The 11,080-nt window shown below is 48.1% G+C and overlaps 1 protein-coding gene across 5 annotated transcripts in view; it reads right to left on the bottom strand.

The window, feature by feature from the left end:
• Positions 1–294: 294 nt before the first annotated feature.
• Positions 295–11,080, bottom strand: part of FAM114A1 (family with sequence similarity 114 member A1) — a 79,552-nt gene continuing 68,766 nt past the window's right edge. For all 5 annotated transcript variants that reach the window (XM_045284285.1, XM_004703168.2, XM_045284287.1 and 2 more), the window contains 4 exons: positions 10,232–10,371; positions 9,385–9,457; positions 4,925–4,978; positions 295–627 (listed from right to left, as the gene is read on the bottom strand). In XM_045284285.1, the coding sequence (XP_045140220.1) occupies positions 526–627; positions 4,925–4,978; positions 9,385–9,457; positions 10,232–10,371 (369 nt within the window). In that variant the 3' untranslated portion in view covers positions 295–525. The remainder of the gene's footprint in view (positions 628–4,924; positions 4,979–9,384; positions 9,458–10,231; positions 10,372–11,080) is intronic.

Here is an 11,080-nt window from a genome sequence, read left to right as displayed (position 1 = left end):
GAGAACAAACTACTATACAGAGTCCATGACTATAAAATCTGTTCTCCTTTTACCTCTAGAATAGGTGGCATCTCCAAGTCGTGGTGTGGTGTCTTTGTCCTGACATCCAGGTAACAAAACTAAGTTCAGTACAAGAACTGATTTGCAAGAGTAAGAATGGGAAATGTAAAGATTGGAAGAAAAAAAAAAAATCCAAGATCTGACCAGGGAATTCTCAACATGCCAAGCTTGCTTTGCCAGAAATGTGGAAATTAACATTTGCCCGTGGATTTCAGATGAAAGAAAAAGTCTCCATACAAGCCGTGTATGTTTAAATTAACATCAAGAAATACAATTACAGGTGAAAACCATGGACATTAAGAGGCACGACAACGCTCTTTCCACCTGCTTTCAATCCCATTGTGCAAAACTGCCTGTGGTGTTCTCAAACGGGCCTCTGGCCTGAAGCTCCCCCACCCCCCTCAAACGGCGGGCATGGGTGTGGCTGGAGCCTCCATTCCTTTAGCCAGGTGGCGTCAGGTGTGGTCACGGTTGTGGCTTCGAACAAGTGGCCTGGATATGGGAGGCCTGCAGGACGGGCAGCAGCAGCTGGAAGGCGTCCTGGATGTACGCGGTGCTGTTTGAACCCTGCAGAGAGGAGAAGAACGTGGTTGAGGGTTCAATCTTGACAGTCCTTCAAATGTGATCATGTTCCTGTTTCTCAAGCCCCACAGGAGCATCTGTGCTCCTGCTCATGTGTGTGCTTAAAGCACCGTGCCCTGAGATGGAATGCTTCGTGACCAGGATGGGGAATTTCCAGTTTGCTGGCTGTATAAGGTCTGAAAAATCAATACTAGTGAACATCACGCACCTCATCAAAGAGAAGCGATTCCAGCCATCACATTAAAGGTGAGTTAAATTAAAAAAAAATTACATGAATGAAAAAAATGTAAATTTAAAAGCAAAAATAAATAAAGGCGAGTTACTGAAATGTTTGAAAACGATGGCCAGAGCGATATCATAAATATCCAAATGGCCCATGGGAGAGCAAAGGTTCCCCAGCCCTGATCTGTAAACAGGGACAGAAGAATGCACTCCAGATGTAGCAAGTCCTTCTGATGGATGTTTCGGGTCCATGGATCTATTTACACCTGTGGCCTGATATGCCACTTATCAATCCCACGCTTTGAAATTACAGAGGCAAAGTGTAATGGAGGGGCTAGTGTGTTCTGACTTATATACCAATGAAAACCAGTCTCCACCAGGCCCCGGGGCAGCAGTGGTTCAGTGGGAGAATTCCAGCTTCCACGTGGGAGATGCAGATTCCATTTCCAGCACCTACACCTCACGCTCAGCTCCCACTCGCTGTCAGTGGAGGCGCTGTTACCCTGATACTGAGCAGGTTTCAGCAGAGCTTCCCGACTCACGTGGACTAGGAAGTCAGGCCTGGCGATGGAATGCTGAAAACTACCCTTTGAAGGACGAGGATCTGACCTGAAACCCATCTTGGAGATGTTGGGGGTCTGGGCAGCGTTTTGTCCTCTTGTCCTTGGGGATGCCATGAGTTGGGGATGGATCAAAGGCAGCTAATGACAACAACAGTAGCAGCACATTAAAGCTAAGTGAAGTGATTGGGAAGTGATTCCTGGCAAATCCTCGAACGCTGTCATCCTTCTGTGCCCTTGGTTGGGATAGCTGGTATTACGACTCGGGTTCTGGGGTGAGTTTGCAGGCAGTGTCAGACAGAGAGGCCATGGAACATGTAGGGTAACTGAAACATGTGGAAACTTCCATGAGAAGGGAATACACATTTGACTTCACATTCTTCCTGATCGAGCTGGTAAATTGATTTGCTAATGCCCCCTGGAGAGGGTGGGGGGAAGGCTGGGGAGAGATTTTCTTGCACTGCATTCTTTTACTGCCAGGGCTTCCTCAGCTGTGCATGTCCTCCCGCAGCCTGGCCCGAAAGAAGCTCCTTGTCACTTCTGGTTTGCTCCAGTCCCCTACAGGGCTATGTGCTCAGCAGTATGTAACACTCGGGGACACCATCTGGTTATTTCTGTATCTTGACTGTTTTCCTTAACAGGGAAGCTTGATCCCAAAGTCATGGCTAATAAATATATAGATTTGGGGAAATTGAAAAAAAAAAAGGCCCCATCAGTTCATAGTGACACTGTGTGTGTCACAGTAGAACTGTGTTCCACAGGGGTTTCAATAGCTGACTTTTCAGACACAGATCACCAGGTCTTGCTTCCTAGGTGCCTTGGGGAAGATTCAAACTTCTAACCTTTCAGTGGGCAGCCAAGCGCTTAACTCTTTGCACTACCAAGGAGTCCCAAACCAAACTGGTTGCTACTGCATCCATTCCGACTCGGAGTGGCTTCCTTGTGCCAGAGTAGAGCCGTGCTCCCACAGGGTTCGTGACAGCGATGACTCGTCAGGAGATCACCAGGCCTTTCTTCAAAGGCACCCGTGGGTACATTTGGAACAACCTTGTGGTTACTAGCCAGGCGCTTAACCATTTGGACCACCGGGGACTCCTACAGGTAACCCTCCAGATTTGAAGCTTTGCAATTTCTAGTTATTGCAATTCACAGCTACTTTAGACAAGGGAGGAACCTGCGTGGCATGGTGTTACATGTTGGGCTTGATCCGCAAGGTCGGCAGTTCAGAACCACCAGCCGCTCCACGGGGGAAAGACAGGTAGGGCTTCCCACTCCTATAAAGGGTTGCAGTCTCGGCCACTCACAGGGCCAGTTCTACCCTGTCCAACAGGGTTTCTATGTGTTCTCAGTGGCTTGGTGGCAGTGAGGTCCTTGTTTGTTTGTTTAGACAAGTAAGTTGAACCTGGCTGGTTAACGTCTCATGGCTGCAGCCTTGGGCTGACTGTGGTGCCCGTTTCTGATGGTTGGGCCCCCAATGGAAGGTTTTCCTCCACCTCCCACCCCAAGAATAACTCGGTGCGTCTGGCTCAAGGCTGAGAGCTCCCGGGCTCTCCTATCCCGCCATGCATCATTGCCTCTGCGGCCTGGGGAGTTTCACCCCCGTGCGACTGGAGCTACAACCGGGGTGCGTGTGGTCAGAGGATAGTGCCTCTCTCTCTCAAGGTGCGGCAGTTACATAATCGGTTGCCATTTTGAGATAAGAGTGAAGGGGTGAGTTTATCTGTAAATCAAGTTGCAGCTTGATGGCCTCATCTGGAGGCACTAAGAAAATAAATAGCTCACTGGAGGCGGGACCCAAGCTCGCGCCCTGTGAGACATTTCTGTGGACAAGACACAGGGAGCTATGCTAGAGCCCTGGAGCTGAAGGAGCCGCGGGGAGACCCCTGCCAGCGCTGAGATGCCGCTACTGCTGCTGGATCCACAAGACTTCCCACCCACTGGCCTGTGATCTTGCTGCATTTGGCGTCATTGCATGTGCTTTGTGAGTCTGAAGAGGGCTTTACAGATTGGCATCGGACACATAGGCTAATATCGGGCTGATGGACTTGACCTGGACAAGGCTGGGATGTTTTCTCAATATTCAGTTGCTCTTGTATATAAAGCTCTTTCTTATACACTCTTATACATATGAGTCTCCCTGGATTTGTTTCTCTAGTCTACCCAGAGCAGCACACAAGGGAAGGCTAATTGTTCGCCTTCTCAGTTTTGCTGGTCTAACGGCTACACCAATGGGCTCAAACCTGACAAGACCATAAGGATGGTGCAAGACCTGGCAGTTGCACACAGAAGCTTGCTTTGAGTCTGACTGCCTCAAAGTCCCCTAACCCGTGCTGTGTTGTGGCCGTAGTTAGATGCAGCTGAGTCTGGACTCCTAGCAATTACTTTGACAGGGTAGAGCTGCCGCATGGGGCTTTCTAAGCTGCAGCCTTTATGGAAGCAGTCTGCCCACTCTTTCTCCCGTAGAGCCGCTGGGTGGATTTGAACTGCCAACCTTCGGGTTAGCAACTGAGGGTGTAAGCATCGCACCGCCAGGGGACCTTGACGGGTGCTTCCAGAAAATAAAAGCCACACCCACTGCCGTCCAGCCATTCTGACGCACAGAAAACCTAAAGGACACCCTAGAATTGCTTCCTCCCTTGCTGGGGCCATGGCTGTCTGGGAGGTGACAGCCTCACTCTTCCCTCAGGTGGACACGGCTGACCTTACAGTCAGAAGCCCAACGTACAACCACCACACCGCTGAGACTCCTCTGTGGTTGTGGTTTGCTGTGGTTCCGGTTCACAGCGACCCTAGGGACGACAGAATGAACGGCCACCTGGTCCTGCGCCACCCTCGCGATGGCTCTTATGGCTGAGCCCGCTGGGTCAATCCGTCTAGTCGAGGGCCTTCCTCTTTCTGGGCTGTCCTCCTACTTTATCAAGTCTGCTGGCCCTCTCCAGGGACTGGTCTTTCCTGATAACCCGCCCAAAGTCTGCGTGGTACTGCATGAGCCCATTCTGATGCATGGCGACCCTATAGGAGAGGGTAGAGCTGCCCCTGGAGAAGTCCAAAGACCCTTTAACTCTTGGTGGGAGTAGAAAGCCCTATCTTTCTTCCGTGGAGAGGCTGGTGGCTTCGAGCTGCTGACCTTGCAGTTAGCAGCCCAACACACAACCCACTACGCCAAAGGTGACTGTCAATAGAGGGGAGTGGCGTGTTCCCAAAACCACTGCTGAGCATAAATAGCCCCTCAGCCCAGCCACGACACCTAGTGTTAAATCGGGTGCCAGAGTTGGCAGCGAAAATCTGTTTCTGCCCGAGAAGACGGTGACAGAAATAACGTGCAAGCTTAGCGTTTCTCTTTATAATCAGTGCTGGAAAATGAGGTATTGTTGCTTCACCGGAGGGTTTACAGCTGCGCAAGCACACTCGCTGATAAGGCAGCGGGGCTGCCTGGGAGAGAGACGAGATGTAACTCTGGCAATTGCTTTGGCTGAGGCGCACTTTGCAGGACTACTTACCTCTAACAATACGCTATTGATCAGGGGGTTAAGGACCTCCGCCTTCTGGGTGCTCTGTGGGATCAGAAATGTGACATTGATAGATTAAGTGCTGATGCGTCAAGGGGTGCCACGTGGACCGTGAGACGCTTGCGCCGTGCAGGAATCACGTGTGGGAGGAACACAGCTTCTATTGGACACCACGCTTCTATTGTGGCGCATGGAGCCCCGGTTTAAAGAGGATAAAATAGGAATCAGAAAGGTTGAGTAGCCAGTTTAAGGCGACATGACTGGGAACGGGGGCTCAGCCCTTGCAAACGTCCCCAGACAGCAGCTGTTCTGCTGTAAGGGGTAGCAAAGGGTGGTCCCTGTCTTGATGTACAATTTGCGTGTTTTGTCCATTGGAGGGCGTTTTCACTAATGTCATTCATTTAGTTTTTGTTTTGGAATAGCACAATACATATCACCTCTCCTGATAGCTCAACTTTTCACATATGAGACCAGTCCCTCCATTGCCTATCCCGAGTCCCAGTCCTGCTTTGGAATCATTTTTCTCTTAAACGCAAATATGGGTTCTTGGTGACAAGACAACGTCAAGAATAGCAGTCAAAGTGAACATTCTGTAGATCTGAAGTTGAGAAGCAAACCGTCCCAAACACAGATGTTATGTAAAACTATACGGGACCTGGTATGAAGGAAGGGCTCAAAAAGTGGGAGCTCGGATGAGGAGCCCTGGCAGCCTATGCAGGCTTCTCAACCTGGGGTTGAGCGACCCTTTCACAGGGGTCGCCCGATTCGTAACAGTAGCAAAGTCACAGTGATGAAGTAGCAACAAGAGTAATTTTATGGTGGGGGGGGGTCACCACCACATGAGGAACTGTATTAAAGGGTCGTGGCATTAGGAAGGTTGAGAACCACTGGCCGAATGGTTACCCATTTGGTTGCTTACTGCAAGATCAGCAGTTCGAAACCCCCAGTGGCTCCGTGGGAGAAAGACGAGGGTTTCTCCCTCTGCAGAAAGCTAGTCTTGGGGAGGGGTGGGTGTGGGGACAGAAAAAACCCACTCATCTGGAGGGTTTGCTAGGTTATTGTTGTGGATTTCCTTTCTGGAGATGGGCTGCATAAATACATACGTGGTGTGTTGCTTTAAAAATCAAACCAACCAACCGAACAAAAATCCCTTCAGATTCCTTCTCTCTCAAGCCTGAATAGTGGTTTAAAAGAAAAAGAGGGGGAAAAGTAAAATTGACATGGACGTGGAGACTTTAGTGACAAACAAGTTCATCTCAAACAAGCAAACAACAGAAGCAGCAGTCTCAGAAACTCACAGGGGCAGTTCGACCCTCGCCTGGAGGGGCGCTGTGAGTCAGCACCGCCTCCTTGGCAGTGAACTCGGTTTGCTTGCTCTTGGGTGGTAGCTCTGATGTGATCATGGGAAACCTGGGAGTGCGGGGACTCCGCAGGGTGGCTCTGCCGTGTGGCAGCAGGTGCAGTCTCTCACCGCTTTTTCGTCGCATGTCCTCCTGGGAAACGCTGGCAGTCTCTTTCCTCTGATAGGCCTCTGCCTCACCAAGGTTCCCGAGTCTACAGGCTTTATTTCTTGCTGTGAGCCTACCTATCAATAGTCTTCACCTTCTAAAATGCCCAATCTACTCTTAACCCAGCAGTCATGAAAAAGCCCGGAAAAAAAGACGGAGAGCGATCTTAATAGACTGCTTCCCTTTCTGGGCCTGGAAGAATTGAAGGTACACACACGCACACGAATGAGACATTGCTTCACAGAGCAGCTTGCTCTGGGGACACGGCTCTCGCAGAGGGTGGAGCAGGGGCTTGTGGAGACAACCACCAGGGAGACTTGGGAAGCAGACTCTTTCAAAACCCAGTCATCTCAGTACGCGACCAGAAAATCCATCCTGGTATTTGCTTTTATGTTTATTTGATTATCAATAAGCCTCTAAAATATAATCAAATGAGGGTCATAAAATGACATCGGTTTTCAGAATCAATGAGATGTGCAAGCGATTTAAATGGCCTCTGGAGAGCGATCTGCAGTCGTTAGCTTCCAGTGATGAATAATGGCTGTTTTACAGAACCGACTGATGCAAACCATACATCACTGCCCAGGATCCAGGGTATTGTGGTGAGATGGCATTTCCTAATAAGCTCTATTTGAGGCTTAGATTTTTCTGTCTCCAGAACAACAGCTTGTCTGCTTCCAGTGGGTTTGAACTGCGGTGGTTGTGGCTGACAGGTCAACGCGTAACCTACAGAGACTGGAAGCTAATACTCAGAGCCCTGGTGGCTTGGTGGTAATGAACTGGGCTGTGATCAACCCTGTCCGTGGGGGTCACTAGGAATCAGCATCGATTATTCAGTGGCAGTGGGTGTTTTTGTTTTCTGTTAATTACTTAAACATGCTAACTTGTATCATTTAGAGATGAGTAGGAGACAGTCATCTCTTGGGGTGATAGCCAGGTTCACAGTCATGTCCTACTTCATTGAGAACGAAGGCCCTGGGGGGAGGCACGCTCTGGCAGCCTGGTCTCTACCTTATGTAGGTGTCTGACCCCACTGAAGAGCCATGCATGCTTTATTACCCAGGAACCTAGACCTCTCAGCTGAGGGGAGACATAGGGTCTGGGGACAGATGTGGCTGAGTCACATTAGTAGGGGCACTTGAGAGAGAGGGTTCTTGAACCCAGGGGCTGGGGCCCCCAAACGGCTCTCATTCCTGCTTTCTGGGGCCTAGCGTGCTCGCCCTTCCTCTCCGAAAGCCCCTTTCTGTCTCAGTCATTCAGAGCTGGTTTGTTACCTGCAGTCAAACCCAAACGAAAAACACCTCCTAACTAAAACTGGCAGAGTGGGGATGCACTGGACTGCTAACCATAAGGCCAGCAGTTCAAAACCACCAGCAGCTCCACAGGAGAAAGCTGAGGCCTGGGAAACCCACAGGGGCAGTTATACCCTGCCCGATAGGATCTCCATGATTGGGTCTAGACTCGATGGCATTGAGTTTGGCTTTGGTAATTAAAACAAGAAATGCATAGTGCCATCTTAAGGAAAGAGACGCCAACCTCTGCCCCTCGGGCCTTTTAAAAGAAAGTACAACGACTCAAAGGAGAGATTTTCTATGTGCTTTCTCTTTGGCCCACCAAGAGGGGGTGACAGAATGTGACTGCCGTCGGCAGAAAAATAACCAGAAGCCACACTTCCAAATGAATCCTGTGAAAAGAAACACTTATGCCAATTGGCAGAATGTTCTCTTTTGGTTAACACTGAGGTGTGACAATTAAGCAAAGAAACTTGTTATCTTGTGTGGCTTAAAAAAAAAAAGGGCACTCGGGACAAAGGTAATTGAGAATATTCAAAATTAATTATTCTTAAACAGATAATTAAATTATATCTCACAGATGTTAAAAAAAGCGAAGGGATCTTTACTTGGCACTTAAAAAGAAAACAATTAAGAAAAATGAGGCCCAGAGAGGCCTGAAAACTCACTCGATGTCTGGTGTCTCAGAGTCGGGGGTAGATCTCAACCTGAGGCAGCGCTCAGCAGCCTGTCCTCAGAGAGGGGACCCTCCCAGCCTCTTGTTAGTAAACTTCACCGTCAAGCTTCCACTTCATGAAGCTATGAAAGGAGGTGCTGCTTCTCTTTCTATGAAAGGAGGCGTTCTTTTTCCTCACAACCCCTCAAAGACCTTGTGGCAGTTACATAATCTGGTGTCAACTTGTGGAGGGGTGGAGTCTAGCCTGTTAATCGGGTCGCAGCTTGATGACCTCACTTGGAGGTGCTAAGGAGATAAATAGCTCACTGGAGGGTAGATACACGCTCACTCCCTGCAAGACATTCCTGTTGACAAGACACATGGAGCTACGCTGATGGAGCCAGAGCCCTGGAGCTGGAGGAGCCACGTGGAGACCCACACCAACACGGAGATACTTCCACTGCCACTAGATCCACAAGACTTTCCATCCACTGGCCTATGATCTTCCTGCATTCAGTGTCATTACATGTGTTTTGTGAGTCTGAAGAGGAATTTATAGATTGGTATTGGATATCTGGGCTAATAACGGACTTATGAACTTGATCTGGACTGGGCTAGGATATTTTCTTAATGTACAATTACTCTTTGATATAAAACTCTTACACACATGAGTGTCTACAAATTTGTTTCTCCAGTCAACCTGGACTAACACAGACCTCAAACTTAAAAAAACAACAACCCAACTCACTGCCATTGAGTGGATTGAGACTCACAGCAACCTTGTAGGACAGAGCAAAATTGCCCCTCTTGGTTTCCGAGACTTTAAATCTTGACAGGAGCAAACAGCCTCATCTTTCTCCCTTGGAGCGGCTGGTGGGGTTGAACCACTGACCTTGTGGTTAGCCACTCAATGTGTTACCCAGTATGCCACCAGTGCTCCTTCCTCAAAGCCCTATATCACCTAAAAACAGGGGGGAAAAGAATAAAAAGTCTTACCCCAACAGTGGTTAAAGAATTTGTAAACTTCTTTGATAAAGAGGCCACTTCATTGCACATGGCAGTAGTTAATCTGGAATCAGAAAAACAAAAACAGATGGTTAGGAGTTTTCAGCTAAGTAAAATAAGCTAACTGGCATGGTAAATACTGATCTCGAACAGGATCTGTAAAAGAATGGTACCGGGGTTTGAAGATGTTCTACAGACATTTGTAATTGGACCATTTTCAATCATCCTTCATGATTTGCCATCACAGCTGTGTAGCATTCTGGTTCTTTCCGCAGGTTTCTTTGGCCTTGGTATCTTGTGTTGGAATCAGGAGTGTAAGGAGGGTAAATCCGAGGTTTGAGCCCACTTGTATAGGTGTATAAACCTTTTCTCCAACTCTTCCATTAAAAACCAAAATAAATAACCAAAACAGCAAATGTTCTTAAAGGCGCTACATTAAGTATATTGCAGTGTCTTGTCTCAAATCTCTGCACAAATAACCCCAGACTGTGTAAACTCTTGATCTTCTTCTTGTTAACACAGCATGTATTAAGACAGTCCTGAATTCTTAAGATGCCCACAGAGTGAAAGAAGAGGCTGACTTGAAATCTGAATCTTTAGTCTTTGTGTACATATGTATATGTGTGTGTGTGTGTGTGTGTGTGTGTGCTCATGTGAATGTGCACATACCAGGAGACTAAGAAAAGTTGGTGGGAAAAATGGAGTAAATGAGATTTTTCCAGCAAAGTTTTCGAAGTCTAGATGTTTCAATGCAGAATATATTATATATGTATGTATGTGTGTATATACATGCGGGGGTGTGTACATACATAGAGTCAGAACAGAAAGTCCCACTTACTTGATCAGAACTTTCGCTTGGTCCTGAGCTGGTTTTTCCTCTTCTTGTCCGTGAAGAATTAATTCAGCTACTTTATGAAGCTGCTCGATGCAGCGTGCCGTTACTTCTGCCAGACTCTGGATGCAAAGCATGTACACATCCTGAAATGAGTAAGTCACAGCAGGAAAGGGGCCTGTTGAGGAGATGCTTTCAAAATGACAACCACACAAACCCTGTGTCATTTAACAAATGACATAATTCTTGAAACAAAACAATAAAAACGACACAAAAACGTTTACTCAAAGATTATCGGAATATCTAAGATGTTCCCAGTGGAAGTAGAGCCACGAGTGGAAGGCCCATCGGGCCCAGGGATGTCAGAAGCCCTGTTCACAACTGCCTCCTCCAGAACTCGGAGTGGGGCTGGGCTTTCAGCAGGCAGGTGCTCACAAATGCAAGCGGGAGAGACGCTGAACAAGCAGACCTCGATGGGAAGTCTTCCTTCGTTAGACTGGTCTAGTTTATTGATTGATTAAAAGGTCATTTTAGTGGGGGCTCTGACAACTCTTATGAAAATCCATACATCAACTGTATCAGGAATATCTGTACATACATTGCCATCATTCTTTTATAGAGTCCTTGATATCAGCTCCTTTTTCCTCCCTCCCCCTCCCCCACCCTTGTGACCCCTTGGTAGATTACACATTATTATTATTATTTTTTTTATATTTCACACCGACTGTTGTCTCCCTCCCCCACGGTTTCTGTTGTTCTTCCCCCTGGAGGGGTGTGTGTTGATCATTATGATCAGTCCTCCCTTCCTTCCCTCCTCGCCCCCCTCTTCCCCCTCCCCTGCTGGTATCGCTATTC

This window comes from Echinops telfairi, unplaced genomic scaffold, assembly GCF_000313985.2.
Source record: "Echinops telfairi isolate 266 unplaced genomic scaffold, ASM31398v2 ScPeMD7_7468;HRSCAF=8506_0, whole genome shotgun sequence".
Lineage (NCBI taxonomy): Eukaryota > Metazoa > Chordata > Mammalia > Afrosoricida > Tenrecidae > Echinops > Echinops telfairi.
This window is presented reverse-complemented; position numbering and strand designations above follow the sequence as displayed.